The 21,193-nt window shown below is 40.1% G+C and overlaps 1 protein-coding gene across 5 annotated transcripts in view; it reads right to left on the bottom strand.

The window, feature by feature from the left end:
- Positions 1-21,193, bottom strand: part of Utrn (utrophin) — a 519,634-nt gene that overhangs the window by 55,873 nt on the left and 442,568 nt on the right. For all 5 annotated transcript variants that reach the window (XM_041680416.1, XM_041680414.1, XM_041680415.1 and 2 more), the window contains 4 exons: positions 19,703-19,764; positions 17,517-17,591; positions 8,847-9,048; positions 2,598-2,683 (listed from right to left, as the gene is read on the bottom strand). In XM_041680416.1, the coding sequence (XP_041536350.1) occupies positions 2,598-2,683; positions 8,847-9,048; positions 17,517-17,591; positions 19,703-19,764 (425 nt within the window). The remainder of the gene's footprint in view (positions 1-2,597; positions 2,684-8,846; positions 9,049-17,516; positions 17,592-19,702; positions 19,765-21,193) is intronic.

The following is a 21,193-nucleotide window of genomic DNA, read 5'->3' as shown; positions in this document are numbered from 1 at the left end:
TAATTATAAGCACATGAGAGGGAAGCAAATTCATTTGTGATAAACTTAATTTTTGTTATCACTTGTTCACTTAGATTTTCTTAGAGATCAAATTGTTTCATTATTTAAAAAAGACTACTACACCCTTAAAACATTGGCCCAGAATTCTTATAACTATTTTTATTGTGCATCTATGTACATGTGCACCGATCTTTACAGAGAAGTGCATATTGGTAAGAGGATCAAATCTGCCCAATTGTCCTTCTTGAAGGCAGAAAGTTATGCTGCTATAGCACTAAGAAGGTGAGACTACTCACAGATGCTAGAGAAATGAGTGTCACAAAGTACAGTTGTACGTTTTCATTATTCTAGTCAGACACAAAAAGCAGTGTGAGGACTTGAAAATGGGCCACACATGTTGTTTAATTTAATAAACAACAACTAAGAGACACACTTGAATAAATCAACCCAGAGGAGGTGCAAAGAGCTTTCCAGAAGACGCTTGGTGACTGCGTTTCTGCTCAAGTCAGCAAGCTCTTAGCCATTTGCAAGAGAGCACATGGCATGCCAGAACCTACTCCACAGCCATTCCCATCAACACAAAAGTCGTAGGCACCAAGAGGGAGAAGACTTCTGACTTCAGCCACCACGAAACCTGCTTTCATACGGATGGCTCTTGCCATTGAGTATGAACAGAATTTGTCTTGAATATTAATTCTCACACAAGAAATAATCATGAAGAGATATTCTCATAACACGGGGGAAATCAAGAGTAGAATCGGAGTTGCTAAGGATCTCAATAGAAGAAGTAAAACTAAACCTCGGAACATTTCCAGAGCCTCAATATTGAGGCAAAGACATAGATTAAGATTTAACCCAAGAGATTTCTTATTTAATTATGTCCTAAAATGGCATCCATTGCGCGTGGGTTATATTAAATAGTAGGAACTTGCTAGACTTCCCTTCTTCTTGGGCTGTTGCTTCCCTGTCCAATCTGAGCATCTAGTGCTGTTTTGCAGAAAATGCAAATCTTGAGTTTGAATTTGCATTCATTTTAGTGTCCACTCAGCACTATGATGTAACTGCTACATTTAAAGCCCCAAGTCTTCCAGGAGCAGATGAAAACCCCGAATCACAGATGACTAGAAAGAAAAAAATCTTTTCCTAATTTTGGAGCAGTGATTTTTCAGTTATCATTTTAGAAATGCCAAGTTCTCAGCTTTGGAAATCGTATCTTTTCCCGATAATGAAAACTCCTAAAGTTCTAAACAAAGGGTCACCAACCAAACTTTATGTAAGGCTTTCCTTTTTTTCTCTCCAAGGCTTGCAAGACTCACGCAGAATCATACACCCCCACCTCCTGATCCCAGAGTAAATTTATACTCTACGCAAATCTACATCGCTTTCCTTAACATTTTTGTCAAATTATGTAAGAAAATCATGCCTTTGGGTTCTAGGCTTGGCACTCAAAATCAAACAATCTAACAGTTATCCCTAAAAATACATGATTTTGAATGCAGCATGCTTTTAGCGAGACAAAATTTAGCTAAGTAATATGATCAATGACCAAATACCTTCATTTGGGGAAAAAGTTGATTTTCTTGATTCTGGGGCTTGATCCAGGGTCTTGTGCATGCTTAGCATGTGCTGGACCACTGAGTTATTAATAGAGCCCCTTACTCTCACTCCTCCCTTGTACCCATCTTTTGTATTTTGATGTTTTCTTATTCATGAATTATCCTCCATCCTCTCTTCCAAATACACAGCTTTATCTGCACAGAATCATCTAGAAATGGGTTTGGCAGTAACAAGTTACTTATCTTTTATGGACAAATTAAACTAAAAGATAGTTACCATGGTGATGACTTTGGAGACACATGGGAATGGTGATCATTTATTTGATCATTGCTATCTTTGGCAACTTGCAATATATTATCTCAAGTTCCTTTCAATGTTACAATTGTTGGCTTCATCTTTCACCCTTTGAAATGCAGCTCAGTGCACCAGGAAATAGAAGTAACATTACTGTTGGCGAGAAATACTCAAGGGGATCAAGGCACCTAGCTAGCAACTCTTAGTCACTAAGTGGGAGAGGTACAAATGCAGACCTCCCTCACTTGACCATGCCAAGATCTATTTTAGCAGTTGAGAGTTAAGGGGCCCCACTGATTGACTGAATGACTATAAACAATTAAAATAAAAATTAAAACCATTTATCATGTCAAAAGTACAAAACATAACTATTTAGAATTAATGCTACTAAAAGTTTTAGTCCCTCTTACCTTTCTTTTCCTTCTCTTTTCTTTCTTAAAATCATTGAATATAAACATAAGAAAAGAGGAAAAAAAAGAGGAGAGAAGGGGTTTGGAGTCACAAAAAAAAAAAAAAAACCCCAGGTCTAAAGATGTGACACTGACATATTTGTGCATGGTTCTTCCTCCATCACGTCACCTGTGACCCTACAATTATCAGCTTCTCAAGTCGCACAAACCTGACTCTCTTTGCCTAAACTGGGTTCTTAAAAATGGGATCTGGCATTGCAGCAAGCCACATAAAGCCAGTGCTCAGTGAATGGATATTATTACTGGAAGCATTATGCTACAGAAGGTCTTACATACATCTGTATTTTTCTTCTAGGAGGCCTTTGGAGAGAGACATCAGTCCAATCTTCAGGCTCTGCACTCTAATTTTTCCAGTTCGACCCCTGAAATTATAAGATGGGTTATATGCATTTGAAAATATATACTGGATGCTAAATTCTTGAGAGAAAGGCACTGCAAAAGAAATGCAAGTTAAAGATACAACTTGTCTTTTAGTTTTAACAATTACTGTCAAACCTACACCACAACTTCATGACAGAGTGTGTCAATGGTCTTCAACTGAGTCCAGAAAAATACACTGAAGTCATTTTCCACACAAAATGCAGCACAAGAACATTAAAAGAATGTAAAATAGTAAGCATATAGCCAACACAATCTCACTTTCAAAAATACTATAAATAAAATATGTTGATTATAAATGCAAAATCAATGTATACATAAGTTACATGGAGTATGCAAGCAACTTTATATAGCAAGAGAAGAATACTAATAAATTAAAACTCAAACGTTAAAAAACTATGTAGAAAATTATATATTGAAAGCTCGGTGTTCGTAAAACTTGAAAACTTGCTGTCCTCGTTTACTTTGATCTTTGTCAATGTAGTCTATAAATTACTGCAGTTTTAATAGTGAATGATTTCAAACAGGCAGGTGTGAAATCTGTATTAGGGGAAGCATGAAATTGTAATTAAAAATGGGATGTATTAATTAATCAGCACTAGGAAATTCTTTCACACTAAGCCAGTGAGACACTATTTCAATTTCACTTATGAATTGGCTAAAAGACAGATTTATTTTATCTGTAAAAGCAGGGCTGTCTTTACTCCAGTGTCTATCAAAGTATTATTAAGCTGTTACACAAGAACTGGTCATGGTAGTAGATACTTGTGATGGGAAAAGTACCATAAAATTAGTAAGACACAATGATTTTTGCAGTAGAATAACACACAGTCCAATAAAACGTCTTATTGCTATAGTAACTGTTTCATAATCTCCATCAGTTTTAAGATTAGGTCCATACTCATAATTTTCTTACGGCAGTATTCAAGGCACACGTAGAGTGCACTTAAAAACCAACAAGCACATCCTAACGCTATTATATGGGCACATAAGATTGAGCGTGGTTATTTCAATGAGAAACGTCCCCACTAGTATTTGACATTGGAACCTAGTTGATGGCGCTGTTGAGGTTTGGGAGGTGTGATGTTTGCGTGGGAATGTGCCCCATAGGCTCAGGTGTTTGAATTCTTGGTCCCCAGCTGGTGGATGTTTGGGTAGGTTTAGGAGGTGTAGCCTTGCTGGAGGACATATGTCATTAAGTGTGGCTTTGCGGTTCCCCGGTGCTCTCACTCTTCCTGCTGTTCCAGCCACCATACTGTAGCCATGCCTGCCTCTTTCCCATGATGGCTAGGAATTCTTGTGCCCTGGGAACTGCATGCCCAAAGAAACTTTTCCTTCTATAAGCTGCATTGATCATGGTGTTTCATCACAGCTATAGAAAAAGAACTAATAGGCTTTGTAATCTACAATATTTTAAAAGAGTTAAAAGCACTGACTGCTCTTCTAGAGGTCTTGAGTTTAATTCCCAGCAACCACATGGTGGCTCACAACCACAGCTAATAAAGAAGTCAAAATCAAGGCCTGCAGTTGGATCTCAGTGGCAGAGTGCTTGCCTTGCATGGAGAAGGCTCTAGATTCAACCACTAGTACTGGCCTCCTACTCCCACAAGAAAGAGAAGTCTAGAGTCAGACATGAGATGTCATGGCAAAGGCCCGAGCAAAAGGACACAGGCATGGTTGGAAACACAGCCCCTCCAAAACTTAGGGTGGGGTGAGCATTTTTATTCAGGCCCACTGGTTGTCAATCTATGCATAAAGGGACCATACCCTAGTCAGTTTGATGTCAAGTAGGGTATCTAATCAGAGATGCATCTGGGAGCTATAATATGTACGAGTAAGTGCTTTGGCCCAACATCTAAGTATTCCGTTCCCCTGACAGCTTCTGTAAGTAACTTCTGAATTGAGTTTAACTGTGAAGCTAAGTACCTTTAAAATTATATTCATCTCAGAATAGAGGGGAAAATACGACTTACTCTAACAAATGGAGCTAATATTCTCTATAGAGAAAAGAAACGTCTGAACCGAGAGTTCCAGATTATTGCTCTGAAGCATGAGTTAAACGGTTTTGATAGCCATTAAATCCAGAAGGAAGATTATGAAATTAAGACTTTTAACCTGGGAAGATGAAGACTGAGTGAGGCTGTGAGTTCATAAGCGGAATCAATTTGATAGCTACAGTTTATAAAGCCCCTTCTACACATATTAGTTTATTGGCCCTTCACACTCGCCTTCTGTGTGGGAAGCTGTGCAGATGTTTTTACTTCAATTTTTCAGATGAGAAATTGAGATGCCAAGTTAAATGGCTGCCAAGTCACATAGCAACCTGAGCACAAAATTTAGACTATAAAGGGGATATGGGTCCATGTCAGGACTTAAAAGTTTACTTAATTTATAATGTATGATTGACTTAGCTATAGCAATATGATGAGAATACCCATGCAACTGAGAAAAGAAAAACTGCAAATTAGTCCCATAACTATGATTAATTTGTAACAGGTGGCTACAGATAAGCTCTGGCATCTCATTGTGTCGGCCTTTCAATCAGTTAAATAGAAGGCAGAATGGAAAGATCATATCTCTTCTCTAAGCCACACTTAGATTAGAATTCTTTGATCTCTGTTGGCATGACTCACTGTGTCAAGCTGCAGTGGGGAAGGTCTGTCCTGGTTGCATCGTACTGCAGTAAATAACGCAGTTGAACATACACAACAAAGTCAGAGTCTAGATCTGAAATGGTCCCCAAGGATCATGGGTTGAAGGCTTAGTCTTTCATGTGGTGCTCTTGGGAGGGAGTAGAAACTTGAAGAGCGAGGGTCTAGGGGAAGGCCTACAAGAGGCCCTCCAAAGAGATAACAGGAGTGTCCTCTTTCTTGTACTTCTTGGTCATCAAGGGAACAGTTTTGTTCCTTCAGCTTTCCCACCTGGCTGTGTTACAGCAAGGGCAAGCCAGTCATGGGCTGAAATCCCTCACATGACTAGCCAACATATACCTTCCTCTGCGGGAACTGATTTCATTGTCTGTTTATGACAGTGTTGGGTTAGTAACATAATGAAGGAATGAATGATGTCAGAATAGGTACATCACTGCAACTCTTTCAAGAAGGCTGGTCCTCTGTCTTGGGTGTGTACTGCCCTTTTGCTAAGAAACTCTTTCTCTCCCCCAACACGCATGCTTAAAGAAATCTATGCTAAAACATTTTCTTAAAGAACAACTCTGTTACAGAAAACTTTTTTAAAGAAAAAGCTGGACACAGGCAGCATTTTTAAGTTCAAAGACTTCTTAAGATTCTGTAAGGTCTCAGATACCAACTCTGGAAGGAGTAAATTATAGTTTATCAGATTCACTCGGAGTACCATTGCTTGAAATAGAGTTAACAGCCATTGCTTAGATAAATGAATAAGCCACACACAGTAGAGAACCCTAGGCTGTCAACTTTGGGCATCAGAGATTATTGCCTTCAGAGTAACTGATTTTTCCTCGGCTTAATTCATTTACTCCAAGATACAAAGAAAGACTGACGGGAACCCATCTGACCCAGGAGGGTGATTGATGTATTTCACTGGCAGAGAGGGAAAGTAAGTCTTGTGGGCTTTTTCTCCACTAAAATGGAACAATGATACATTTCAAGGCATTGTCTTTCAAGTTAAAAAAAATATATCAGTGCAGCATTTTCATGTGTTCACATCTGACAGGCAGAAGTGGAATTACCCCAACATTTAATCCCCAGAAACGAATCACAACATTTCACGCACTGGTTGAGTCCTAACCCAGTGGCACTATTCCCTGTTCTAGAGGGGAAGAAGCATGTGTGTACATTCCGAGAATAGCTGTGTTTCTCTGACGTTCATACATCGTAGTCCTAACTCTTTGCATCATAGACCACTGCTCTTCTCACCAATCGTCAGGTAAGATGAGGATGGAAGAGCAGACCCTAGTTCAGTATGCCTGGTGTGCCTGCAGAGCAAACGATCAGGTATACAACAGAGAGAAGATAGCCAGTGAAAAGCCAAGGAGAGGAGTTCTGGAGAAAACGGCAAATTAATCAGCCCTGCCAACACGTTGATCTCAGTCTTTTAGCCTTTAAACATGAGGAAATAATACTTAAGCAACCCAGTCAAACGGTTTGGTTGCAGCAGCCCAGAAATCCAATGTTGTCATAGCCGGACACTGCTAGGGGGAAGAGTGTTCTCCATAAAATCTGATCAAGATGTCCTTCTCCATCCTATTCCACAGGATCAGATGAAGTCCTTCCTGAGTGTTCTAATTTAGCTTTCTTCCTGGATTGTGAATCCATTTTATAGGCTACTGCACAGACAACATTGACATAACCAGCTATTTTTGGTGAATTTACTGTAGAAAAGATATCCTTTGAGGCTTTAAAACATTTGAGCAAATTAATGAGACAGTAATGCAAACATTAATATTGTAGCCTAGGAGAATTGAAACTTTGTATTAAAAGGCAACATATAAAAAGACACTAGATGACAAGGTATTGCAGTAAATCCCATATTCTTCCTAGTAAACAAGCTTCACCCTCAGGCACACTCAAGCACACAGTGACTACCTTGTTATTTTTTTTAAAGACTTTATGGTACTTATTAATATTGAAAGATAAAGGGATTTTCTAATGAAAAAGTAAACAAAAATAATAGATAAATCCTGTCTAAAGCTATCATCATCATCATCATCATCATCATCATCACCACCATTTATATCTTACATGGAATCATTCACTGATCAGCAGGTACATTTATGAACTATCATCTATCCTTTTCCTCTTCAAATCAAAGTCTGATAAATGCAAAATTTCACAGAGCTAGTTAATGGGAACTAACTTTTGGGATCCAGGAGAAAAGCAACAGTCTTCATTTTCTTTTTTCATCTTTGCATACTTCAACCCCCTACCAGAAGAATGAATAATTCCCAACATTTCCAAAATGCCAGCTCACAGCAAGTCTTCATAACTGATTAAAGCACAAATCCATTGCCAAAATCAGAGGGGTCATAGAAATGGAGGGATGAGCTGAGCTGGAAGCTAAGGGTGCTCTTTATATACAGTGAGAAACAGTTCAATTGCACACGTTTGTGTCCTACAGCATCAATTAGTAAAAATAATTTATACAAATATAACCACATGGCAATGAATCTAAGATTTAAAGACAAATTGAGTCTTATTCATTGCTGATCAAATTACTCTCAAATCACCATACAAAGATTACAGAAGTTCTTATATGGCAGTAAATCATTTTAATTCACAGTAAGTGTGAATTAATTGGTTTCTTTTGAAAATAATAAACTAAGATAGTAAGGAACAAAGAGAAAGAAATCAGACTAGCTTTGATTTTCCTAGCTGCTTCTTGACAAAGAATGCTACTCTCACATGTTGTAATAGGCCGCTTGTTGGTTCCTGGCTGCTTAGCCCCAAAATAATCACACAGAAGCTCTATTATTAAATCACCACTTGGCCCATTAGCTCTAGCTTCTTATTTGCTAACTCCTACATCTTAATTTAACAAATCTTCATTATTTTATATTTTACCATGAGCCTGCCAGCTCATGGCCTACCAGCAAGGTTCTGGCACATCTGTCTCTGGCAGTGGCTCCATGGCTTTTCCCTGACTTTTCCTCCTTTCTTCCAGCATTCAGGTTAGTTTTCCCCAACCTAGCTCTGTTACCCTATAGCTTCGCTATAGGCCCAAAACAGTTCCTTTATTAACTAATGATATTCACAGCATACAGAGGGGAATCCCACATCATTCACAGCCTTCATTGGCTGTTATGAAAGAAAAGTTAGGTTTCTTTCCCTTGATCTTAGCCAACAGCTGAGGCATGATATAAGTGTTCTTTCTTCCTCTTAGTTAGGACCTAATGACTTGGAAAGTCATTTACTCTACACAATCAAAACAAGTCTTTCCATTGGGAAAGGGATAATAAAAGTACATTTTTTAAAAAAATTATTTAAGGCCTAAGATATAACTCCTTGGTAAAGTGTTTACCTAGCATGTGTAAGCTTGTCTAGTATCACGCAATAATGAAGATAATGAAGATAACAATGATGATGAAGATGATGATAATGATACTGCCAAGTTTATTATCAACATGTTTCATTCACTTAGGTCCATTTAATGAATAAACTACAAACTTACGTGTCATAGACATTGAGCAACCAGTTGAGACACATATCGACGCAGAGCGGAACATTGACCAGGTCCTTATGCAATTGTTCAAGCCCATCATAAGTTGTGGTCAGACAGTTGATGACATCGGGGACACTCAGGAGCTGATCGTTTTGGTTCAGTTTGTGCTGCTTGAAAACTTCATTTGTTGTGTTCAGCTCAAGCAGATCCACTAATCAGAAGAGGGGAGAGAATTGGGAACAGTCATTGCCTTCCATAGGAACACTGAAGCGCAAGCCATTCTACTCGCTAGCATTTAGCTGGACTGTTCAACTCATGACCTGATGCTTCTCGGTTAACTTCAGTTGTTAATGGAATAAACAACACTTCCATTCTTTCATTTCCAATATCTTCTTCAATCTGCCTTTGTGATTTTTCCATCTGACCTCTGTAGCTTCTGGATCTTTCTCCATCTTTCGCCCTTTGAACGCCTTCTTTTTTGGCATTCTTGTTTTTTAGGTTCTTTATGCTTTTCATTATAGAAAGATCTACGACATTAAGCTTGTGGCAAACACTGGAACATTTCATGATAAAATATTGCTCACCTCACCTTAACTCACGAAGAAAGCCTGCTTACCGCTTCCCACCTATCCATTTGTGCTATTTTTTAACATTTTCTAAATTTATTTTTAAGTGATGCTCATAGAAACACTGAAGATGCACATATTAACGAGGGACTCAGTGGTTTCAGTACATGTCTCCTGTCTACACTGTGTGATGTTGAAATCGGGGTAACCCATCATCTCCTCAAACATTTACCATTTTTGTATGCAAAACACTCAAAATCCTTTATTCTAGCTCTTTGAAATGCAAAGCAATTTTATTACCTGTGGCAACAGGAACAGCAACCTGAATCTTAGTTCTAATTATAACCAAGTGTCTTCAACCAGCCATTCTTCATACCACCGTCAAACTCATTATTTCTTAACAATTTTTAGAAACGTAGATAGTGACATTAAAAAGTCATTGAAGAAAGTTTTGAAAAATGAGGCAAATAAACAGAATCAGATTTTATAGAAAAGTAACAGCTCTCTATTACCTGAAGAGAATCAAATTAGAAACTGGCCCAAATCAGACCTCCTATCCCTGCTGTTCTGCCTTTCCGACAACTAAGACGGACTCAGACAACAAGCTAAGATGGATTCAGATGGGCTCACAGATACCTGGCCTTGACCTATTTGCTTCCATCTTTATTCTTCATGTGTAAATCATAAATGGTGGGAAAGGTCAGTGTTAGAGCATTTAGGGTGTGCAAGGAACCCCTTCTTAAGAAGCATCCGGGTAACACTACTAAGAGGAAGAATAACAGCATCTGAGAGAACAATGTACAAACGTCTGTGAGAGCAGACACAGGCTAAGAATCTGTGGCAGGAAATGCTGTAAGGGAAGTGTTTTGCATTTTCAGTTTCTCTACCTTTGTGGTTTTGTCATATTTGCATAAACTCAGCAAGAGCTGTTGTGGATGGGACTCGAGTCTAACACAAGGGCTGCTATGTCTAACATATACCTTATGTATCTTTCCGAAGGTACTGATGAAGTATGTTTAAAGATTTGTCTTGATGTCTATTTCTATGCCTATGGGAGTCTGTGTGTCACATGTGTGGGGATGTCCTTAAAGGTTAGAAAGCGTTACATCAGAGTTGTGGACAGTTGTCAACCACTTGGTGAGGGTGCTGGAAACCGAACCCTGTTCCCCTAAAAGAGCAGCAAGCATTCTGCTGAATCATCTTTCTAGCCCACTGTAAAGTATTTTTACCATGACTGACTCATCAGCTAAGGTTGGGTATACAAGTCTGCCACCATGTCAGCAACCAAAAGCTTTGGATACTGTAGTATTTCAGGCTTCAAACTTCTGGATTCGGAGTGCTTGGTGGAAGGACAAATGAAAGAGACTGTCCGAGAGGTGAAATTTGAAATAGGTCTTGAAAGATAAGTAAGATGCAAGAAGTCGAAGGAAGCAAGGTGGGGGAGATACTCTTCCAGGAGGAAACACTGATTTGGAAAACAGAAGACTTTCAGTGAGTCAAGGAGTCAGTCTACCAGGGAAAGGAAACTGCCTGTGTGACATGTGGGTGGGTGGGACATGGTCTTACTGAGGCAGACACTGTACACACAGCCACACCCCGGCAAGAAAAAGATTGTGACTAAGCCTTAACCCCGAGCTACTCCTCAGCTAGCTGCAAATGAAAAGGCTAGCAGACCCTCAGACTGCTATCTATTTATTGACCTAATTCTCAACACACAGGTATGGGAAATGACAGGCTAGCGCTAATTTGAAATTTTCTCATGGAAATTACCATTATGTAAAATGAAGATCTTCATATTCCAATTTTCAGCCCTGAAAAACATCTAAGTGGGGCTTGAAACATTTAAGTCACGACTTCCTTGCCTAATGAATAAACTATCCCTAGCCCCCAATATGACATATTTTGACAATTAGTCAAAATGAATGAACAGCTTCCTTTGAATCTTGGTAGTTGTAGCTACTGACTAACCACTAATTTTGAATTTTAAGTACAATTAGGAAATGTGTCCATGCCAACTGTTGAACCAACATGGGATGATTTTTTTTTTAAAGTTGTCTACAGTGGAGAAGAATTATGTTAAAATGACATAGGCGAACACACATCTACAATATTTCTGTAGGGAAGACTTTTTAAAGAGACTCAATCTGGAGACATAACAATTACATGTCAACAATATCACTGCTAAATGTAAGCTCCTAACAAAAATAATTTTCATAAGTATTCCATGAGCTAGAAATGGTGCCAAATAATAATAATAGGAGACCTGGGAATCATCTAGAAATTTCATTATCATTTCTCCCCCCATTTCTTGGTAATATATATTGTTTTCAATTCTTGAACCTCTGGAGAGCACTAGCAAAACCATTCTTTACAGCATATGACAAAGGGACATGCTTTAATAAAGGTCAGTAGATGGAGAAGCACAGTTCTCAAAAGATACAAGAAATATATTCAATTACTGCCAGAATGCTAAGATTTCTGAATTCCAACACTAATTTCGCCAGCCACACAAATGGAGTGACAATAGACCAAATTTCAAAAAGACTGCTTCCTGGATCAGGCCAACCTCCACTTAGTTCAGAAAAGCCTCCCTTGTTTCCCACTCTAAGGCTCAGGCTGTAATTTGCCACATCTCACGGATGATCATGTCTTCAATTTCCAGTGATTTAGTCTGACACTCTGACACAGCGCCTAAGCCAAGCATGCATCTTCCTGAAGTGTGTCACATTTAGGTACCTTTTAAAGAACAGACTACATTTAAATCACAGGAAATTGTGATTTCGTCTTTTCAGAGGGAGAAAAATGACAGCCCAGTCATGCGGTAAATGGAACAAACAGTCCACTCATTTCCTAACCAAGTTTCAGACTTTTATAAATTCCTGAATATGAAGCACCCGGAGGTCAAACAGAGATGCGCCATCACTTCCTGGCTTGGGGTGGGGGTGGGAACCAATAAAAACAGAAGGAACACTGTTGAGCCCAGACCTGGGGCTTTGGGCATCTTTCTAGGTCTTCGTCATGTGTTCTGGCCTTCTTAGCAACCACCCATGTCCTCTTTCCCAGGCACCAGGACACATTACTGCACACAAGCTTTCAGACTGAGATGTTTAATCTGCAGAAATGATGCCCCGTTCATGTCACAACACTTGCATATCTTTAGACGACGCCAGTCTCCCATTCCTGCCTCTTATCTCCTGGTGAACACCAGCCCAGCCCCACTGTTCAGTTCCCTACTCAAGAGCTATAACCATTCTCTTTCAGGAACCTTTCTACCTCTGTGTGTTTCAAATCAAAATCTCTCTTTCTTCTAAAATCTGGTCTACAGATCTTTAGCTTTCCTAACACCCTCCATCTGGTGTGGGAGGTCCTTCTGTCTATGTGTTGCTTGTATTGGTTAATGAATAAGGAAACTGCCTTGGCCTGATAGGGCAGAACTTAGGTGGGAAAGACGGAACTGAATTCTGGGAGGAAGAAGGCGGATAAGAGAGATGCCATGGATCCGCTGCCAGAGATAGACGTGCTTTGCCGGTAAGCCACTGCCATGTGGCGCTACATAGATTAATAGAAATGGGTTAAATTAAGATGGAAGACATAGCCAATAAGAAGCTAAAGCTAATGGGCCAAGCAGTGATTTAATTAATACAGTCTCTGTGTGGTTATTTTGGGGCTAAGCTAGCTGGGTAGCCAGGACGAACAAGCAGCACTGCTCCTTGCAATATCTAGCCTTCATCCTTCACAATTTACCAACTATCAAGCCCTATGCAAACAAATTCTCTCCCCCCAGGCAATCCTATAAATCTAGATCATCATCCCTTTTCCTATTACATCGAATCGGCTCAGACTCCATCTTCCTTGGCAAGAGCCATCTACTCATCCTATTCCCTCTGCTGTCCATGCTAAAATACTATTTAGCATATACATGTTCTACTTGGTATTGTCTTTGGAGTCTCTCAAAGAAGAAAATGGCTGTATACTTCCCTAGTCTACACAGAAAAAAAATTATCTAAACTTAAAATCATGAGACTCAAAATTAGTCATGGTTTCAAGTCATCGTGCAACTCAGGAGGTAGAAACAGGAGAAATGCAAGTTCAAGACCAGCCTAAGCAACACAGTAAGTGCCAGGCCATCTTAGGACAGAAAGAGCCTGTCTTAACAAGTAGTGTCAGTAACAGTTAATAATAATACCCCCCAAATCACAAATTTCCAGAAAAAAAATTTGTAAAAGGTCCCTGAACTGACCTAAATGGAATTTAAGGAAACTTCTGAGTACTGGACAAAGAACTAAGCTCTTTCTCCACATGACACTCTCTGGCCTCTACCCAAGCCTTTGACTGGATGCATCTATCCACCCCCCTTGTTCTTATCTCAGGTTAGTGTCCATATGCCTAAATCCAAGGTGGCTTTTATGGTTGAGTAAATACAGCTGTTACAGGACACCATCCTTCTATATGATAAAGGGGCTGCCTCCCTCTCAGCCAGGGCTTCCCCTAGTTTCTCTGACATGGCCTGCTACAAAACATCTTTTAGTCAGTTGCAAATACACACACACACATATACATACACACACACACACATATACATACACACACATATACATACATACACATATACATACACACACACACACACATATACATACACACATACATATAAGCTATGAAATGTATAATGTGACCTGAAGAAAATAATAAAAATACAAAGTCCATTACCCAAGTCTACCCAAGCCTTTGACTGGATGCATCTATCCACCCCCCTTGTTCTTATCTCAGGTTAGTGTCCATATGCCTAAATCCAAGGTGGCTTTTATGGTTGAGTAAATACAGTCCACTACATACCAAAGAAAAAGAACATACTAACATCACATGTAATCACGATCCATCGTGATCATGGGGGTAATCTCTATCCATTGCATTACTTTCAGTCCTTAAAGGCAGATGTGTACCATAAATAGAACAGCCTTAGTTCTGCAGGGCTTTTAACTATATGTAAGGGAAGTGAACTATACAACTTTCTTTTGTCATTTGACTTCCCCACTTAGTTTTATAGCTTCCATATGTGCCATGCTGATGAGGATGGGTAGTTCATCCAGCTTTTGCTGCTGTATAGTAACAATTTTTGAATAAGCCAAATTTAATAAAGGCTTACTTCTACAAAATGTGACTCTAAATCTTGCACATATCTTCTGGTGCACACCTATGCCACCTTCAAACTCAAATCATTTGTTAAGTATGACCTAAGTGACTTCAGTTTTATAGTGGAAATTATAGGAGGTCTCAGGTAGGCAAGAACACAGACTTTTCTTTCTCATAAACATATAAATCATTTAGAAAGGCAGACAAGAAGTATATAAAAGGAATATTTAGGTTATGATTCTGATAGAGTGTCTTTGTGCCTAAGACAAGCACTATTAAAAAATATCATAAAAAGAAAGACTGGGATGGATGAGATGGAGTTATCAGGAGGGAGTAAAGGGGAGCCATGTACGACAAACACAGCTGCCAGTCTGAGACCCACACAGTAGCCACAAGGAGATTACAAACGTGAAGAGCTGGAACCAGAGCTTTTAGGTCGAAGAAACAGGTTAAAACTTGCTAGGTCAGAGATCAATTGGAATTGATGGGAGCAAAATGAAGGAAGTGGACAGAGAGCCAAGACAGGAAAGGCAAAGGCCATAGGATTTTAAGGGAAAAATCAATCTAGAAAGTAAAAACACCATGTCTACCTGCACCACTATCTTTGAGTTTGAGCCCTTTGAGTGTTGGAATGAGCCGCCTGCTTTGCTGTAGCTCCCAAGTGATCTTGGAGCCAAACAATGAGGAAAGACAGAACAATGACAAACGGGCTCTCTCTTCATGCTGGCAAGAGAGCACTATGCTGGGTGGGGGTGTGCACAAAATGAGAGGTGACCAGGACCTGAAAGTCACTGTGTGTACAGACAGGTCAACCTCCCAACAAACGACTAATAATTACGCAAGGCAAGCAAGTGAAAAAATGGTCATAAGGGCCATCATAAAACCCTGCAAAAATTAGAAGCTGGTGGGATGAACATGTAAACAGTTCTAAAAGGGGGACGACATTTTTGACAGTATCAGGAAAGAATAAAGGATGACAGACTTACAGAAGATGAGCCAGGGCATTTCCAGTAAACACAGATGAGAGAGGAAGGGGCTGATTTGGTAAACAGGTAAATCTGACTAGTGGTATCCAGACCCCAGACTGGAGCCCTGTGGTGGCCAGAGGCAGTGGGAAAGCAGAAGTCAGGGGCTGCCAGGAAAGCCCTTCAGGTATTTAAGCTTACAGACTGGGGACTTTCTTCACTGCACATTAAAAAACACCTTTTTGTTTGGAAACAGGAGGGGTTGCTCTTCTGTCTCTCTCAGGTTTGAATGTGAGCTAAAGAGAGGCATGATCAGGTCGTTTCCCCCACCCCCACCCCAGGAATTACAGGAAATCAGCAGCAAGTTCACAATGATACAAAACAGTCTCTGGCTGGTGGAGGATTCACTTCCCAGTCATTTATCCTCATTTTATAACCCACCAGGCCTGGAAAGACCTAGACTTGACGGCTAGATGTTAGGCTCAAAACTGTTATAACTACAGACACACTGAGCAGACAGACAACCCCTCCTCTGTCTGCAAACTGCTTCCTGAACAGGTCACTGGGAAACACTTGCTGTAACCACTACAACCTGAGGGCTACCTTTGAGCCTGTGGGGATTATGAAAGACTTTGTGGTTTATCTCCTGCTGTTGCTCAGCCTATCAGACTTCTCATTCAGAAACAAAAACCCTTTGTTTTCCTTATTTAACCTCACCAACTCTGTCTTCCCTAAGTGATTTAACAACTCTGCTCAGCTCTGCTCCACCTGCCAACTTAAAATGTATCAATAACTTCTACTGAGCTTTGGAAAACCTGAAATTTTATTTTCTTTATAATGTGTGTGCGTGTATGTGTGTGAGAGTGCGCGTGCGAGAGAAACAGAGAGACAGAGAGAGAGAGAGTCAGACAGACGACGGTCAGGGAGAGAGGGAAAGAGGGAGGAGGACAGAAGAGGAGAGAGAGGGAGCCAGAGCGCGAGTGTACACATGTGCAGCTGTGTGCACATGGAAGTCAGAGCACAGCTTTCCAGAGCTCGTTCTTTCCTTCCAACAGGAGATTCAGGAATCGAAGTCATTAGCTGTGTACAGAAAGCACCTTTGCCCGATGAGACATGTGGGCAGCCACTCTCCACTAACTGTTTTTAAGAAACAAATTCTTTAGCTCTAACAGCATTTTCCAGAGGGTAGTTTTCAAAGCTTCTCGGAGCTACCCAGACAGATATCAGTTATTAATAGAGGGTAAAATATATATATATATAATTTTCCAATTTTCTCCATCTTTAAAGTACACATACAAATGTTATTTTGCATGATAATATCTAGCAAGGCTTAAATGGTCCTTGGTTAATCACCCAAGCAAAGACAGAATCTGGAAAACATAAATCAACATACTATTTACAAGAATTCACATAGCTGCTTACTTTTTAATATTCCAGGGGAAAAAAATGACCTTTGTGTAAAGTGACCACCAGACAATACCTCTATGAGCACGCCCTCCACAGGAAGAATTCATTAATGACACTGAATGAATTCTTCATATTTATAAGGAATCGGATTTTTTCCATCAGTTTTATGGTTCCAGTTACTAGACAGATCAGCAATGGGATTTTTCTTATCGTTTCTCTGTTACATGATTGCATTGGGACAAACAGTTTGGAATCCTACAGTTTTAAGTGGACCAAAAGGACTTAACAGGCAACAGCCTACTACTTTGATTCAACGACTCGATCTTTTAAAATTGGGCGGCAGCACAATTTTTGAAAACGCTTTTCCCGTGCTTCGATTTTTGTACTCCAAATGCGAGTGCCATTGCTCATCTGCTTCGGTAGCCCACGCTGACGGTGCCAATCATGAGGCATTTACAGCAACAGGGCTAGTTCCCTGAATGAGGGGCACTGAAAACCAGATTCAATCTGCAAACATACCACGCCCCTTCATTTGTCTTTGTCTTAACACTAATAACAATGAAGGCAATCCCCAAAACAAGGAGAGTCACTAAGAGATGATAACTCACAACACAGCGCTTTTTGCAGCCTTCGAATTTTGATTGCTGTGCGGTAGGCGGAGAAACGGACGTTATTCAGATCAGCTGAAATGGAAAAGAGACCGAGTTAGACGCCATCTTAATTATTTTACTTATACTGACTGCCAAGAATGAACATATTTGCTTATTTTGGATCATGGAAAAATCTGTCTGTTCACAATAAAAAAAATCCTCCTAATCTCACATCATCTTATGAATACAATCAAATGATTGTTCACCCCTTACTGGGATACAAGGCAAGACAGTCTTCTGAAGAAAGCTCTAGAAAAGTATTTTCAAGTAGGTGATGGGTTTTGAACCAGCCTCCTGCCCCACCCTGTGTTGAGTTGTTTGAACTGAAAGAGGAGACAAGAAAGGCCTGAGAGGTAAGGGCTGACCTCCATTCCCCCATCTCTTTCTCCTTTCTCCCCAAAAGCAAGTCACACACACACACACACACACACACACACACACAGAACCCGTTTCCATGGACAGACCATAGAAACTTGAAGACCTCTTTCTCAAAACAAGTCATAAAAACTGAGGTCACTCCGACCTTCTCGATCCTCTCTTGAAGCCGTTCATGTGGAATGTATCCTGTCTTACACTTACATGATAAGGACCATAATCAAAGAGGACGGGCAAAAACCTAGATACACTGGCTAAGGGGCTTCTCCATCCCCTCCTGAAGCTGTTCATGTGGTGTGTGTCCTGTGCTACCTACACTTGGAGGAGAAAGATGATACATGAGGAGGCTGGGCAGATCCTAGATACACCGGCTAAGCTGGCTTCTCCTTCAGTCTATTTGCCAGTAGAACATCTGGCTTAGCCTAATCAGACTTCTAACTGGCTTCATCACACCTATACAAGAGCATAGCGTTTTCTTGCTTTTCATCTTTTATAAGACAATGCTTGAACCAATAATCTTGCACTGCTTTTCTACTTAATCTGCCCTGTGTTGTTGCAGGGATGTGAGCCATGACTCTCGGGGTTCATGAGGTTGAGGAAAGGTTTCATGACCTTCTATTCTACGGAGGAAAAGAAAGGGGGTGCAGTTAGTACTGGTCAGACTATCAGACTGAACAACCACAGGGTTTCTCCTTCACAGTCATCTGCCCCCAGGATGGTCAGTTTTCTGTCAACTGCCAATCCATCTCTGCTCATAAGACTGTCCTTCTAGGCTCTGCTACCCTCATCAATTTGCTTCTTCTGCTCTTTATTCGATCTAGTTAAAACAACCCTAAAATCCACATTCCTAGCTTGGAACCAGTGACTAGTACAATTTTTTTCCTGCCTCCTAAAGACAGACTGGCAGGAAGAAATCTCAAAGATTACGATTTTTTTTTCTCTTGGTCTCTATATGGCATAGCAGTGTTTTTTTTTCTCCTGCTTTTCTTTTGTAGTCCCAATGACCAAACAAGAGGCCAATGTCAAAGAGAAAAAAAGCCGTGTGTGTCTGTTCTTGAAACTGGAAAGGGTGGGGCACAGGATGCTACTATCTTTGAGAATCCTTCGGAAATTCCCTCAGTTGCCCAAGGAGTAAACTTTCTAAATCACTGAAGAAACTCCCTCAGTTTCCCACGGAATCAACTTGGACAGCTGAGTCAGCCTGAAGAAGGCGGTCTGAGCAATCAGCTGAAAGTCCCAGCCTATTGACAATTAGCCCAAGAGCAGAGCTCTTGCCTTCCTCTGTCAAAAGAAGTGCAGTTTATGACTTAAAAATGATACTAAATAAGCTAATTTGACAAGAATCTCCCACAGAGAAAGCAAAAAGAGGATGTAAATCAGTAAATTTGAAATTATTAAATTGCTACTGTGTTTTCCTTTTCTTTAGCGTGAAAAGCTGAACTATGAGTCAACACCATCACGAGGGAGGTGAGACCTATAACAATCACATTTCTTCTGGCAAATGAAGCCTTTTTGGCTGGTGCCTTTCCAAATCACATATTCTCTTGGGGAAAAAGGCAATGCTTGCTCTGTGGGTTGACCTTAGGAGTTCAGCTGCCTTTCAATTCAGGACTCCTGTGGCAACTTGTCATGGCCCTACCTGGCCACGCCATAGCATGAGTCTTTCATCCATACAAGAAGAGCGGGTAAGACGCTGGATGTCTTTTTATGAATATACAGCCCTTGCCCCTGAAGGCCCACTCATCACTGTTAAATAAAGCAACACTCACCGAGGGATTGAAAGAGTTCAGTCATTTTAGGATGATCCCAACAGGTGGTCTGTGTTTGATGGCTGGAGAAAAACCAGAAATTTAAAGATAAACAACAGGCTTCAAAAGACAACATCTGCTAGTCTCCTACAATCCCAAATAAATTTTCAAAATATACAAAATACCCATAATAAATCACTAGAAACCCAGTGCTCAGTTATTACTCAATATTCAAGGTATAAATAGTAGGGGCTGGGGAGATGGCTTAGAGGGTAAAGTGCTTGCCATACAAGTATAAGGATGAAAACCTAGACACCAAGTACCCATGAGTTTTGGGTGGGTTTGAAAATGCACTTATAACCCAAGCACAGGTGAGAGAGATGGAATTTCTGGAAGAAACCCAAGCTAGACTTTGGTGAGCTCTGGGTTCAAGTGAGAGATCCTGCCTCAATATATAAGGCCTGAAGAAGAGTCAAGGAAGAGACTTGACTTCCATACATGCAGACACACACACACACGCACACACACACACACACACACACACACACACACACACTCATCTGTTCCCACATACATGGGAACACTCAGAAACACACATATCACATAGACACACGTACATATGAAAAACACTCTGGATAATCATTTTTATTTTGTGCAACTGTATTATAAAAAGACAGATAAAATTCTGCTCTCTCTCTCTAAAAAACAATAACAGCTACAAGCCAAAACTCAGACATAAAGAATGACTACCAGGGACCCTTGGGAGCTGAGCTGGGAGTGGCGAAATCAATGTGGGCTGCAGAATAATTTCTGGAGGCAGATGGCCATTTTCATCGGAGCAAACGTTCTGACAGCAGAAGGGCTGTGAAGAGTTACCTACCACATTATCGAGAGTTACTACCCTTTAAAAGCCCTAATCAAATTTCTCAAGGCCAGAGAAAGGAAGACTAAATCTGAACATCATCTCCTCACCCTGCCATCTACTGAGTCTCCCTTTTTTTAACCCTAGTGCTCGCTCTCCTCTCCCTATACATTCAGGTTTCTAGCCTCTCCTTACGCTGCCGTCCTTCTCTTGTCTCTTTAGTTCTACCCCCATCTTCCTCGCTTTATTCAATAACCAGTACTTCCATTTGTAGAAGAAGTGGATAATTTTTACATATGAGCCCTATTCTTTATTCAGAAAACACATCTTTATTTTGCTGCTATCATTCATATATTAGTTGGAAATCTTAAAGGAATGAGATGGTAGTAAAATAAATAATGGGTAGGGCTTAAACTAGGTATGTGTGTATATGTAAGTGTGTGTTTGTGTATGCGTGTGATGTAAGCAAGTGTGTGTGTGCATAAGTGTGTTGAGTTTAAATGCACATAACTTTGATGGATTATATTTAAAAATAGTTTACTGTCCCTTATCTAGGCCATAACAGAGTAATAATATCTAATAGTTCTCAAAAGACTTCTGAGATGAACCTTACTTCTTAAGAAACTGTTTAGTAGGCTATATGAAATTGC

The sequence above is a fragment of the Microtus oregoni genome, unplaced genomic scaffold (genome assembly GCF_018167655.1).
Source record: "Microtus oregoni isolate MIOR12 unplaced genomic scaffold, Mior012 000033F_ref0000390, whole genome shotgun sequence".
Lineage (NCBI taxonomy): Eukaryota > Metazoa > Chordata > Mammalia > Rodentia > Cricetidae > Microtus > Microtus oregoni.
The sequence above is the reverse complement of the archived record's forward strand: the minus strand, read 5'-3'. Positions and strand labels throughout refer to the sequence as shown.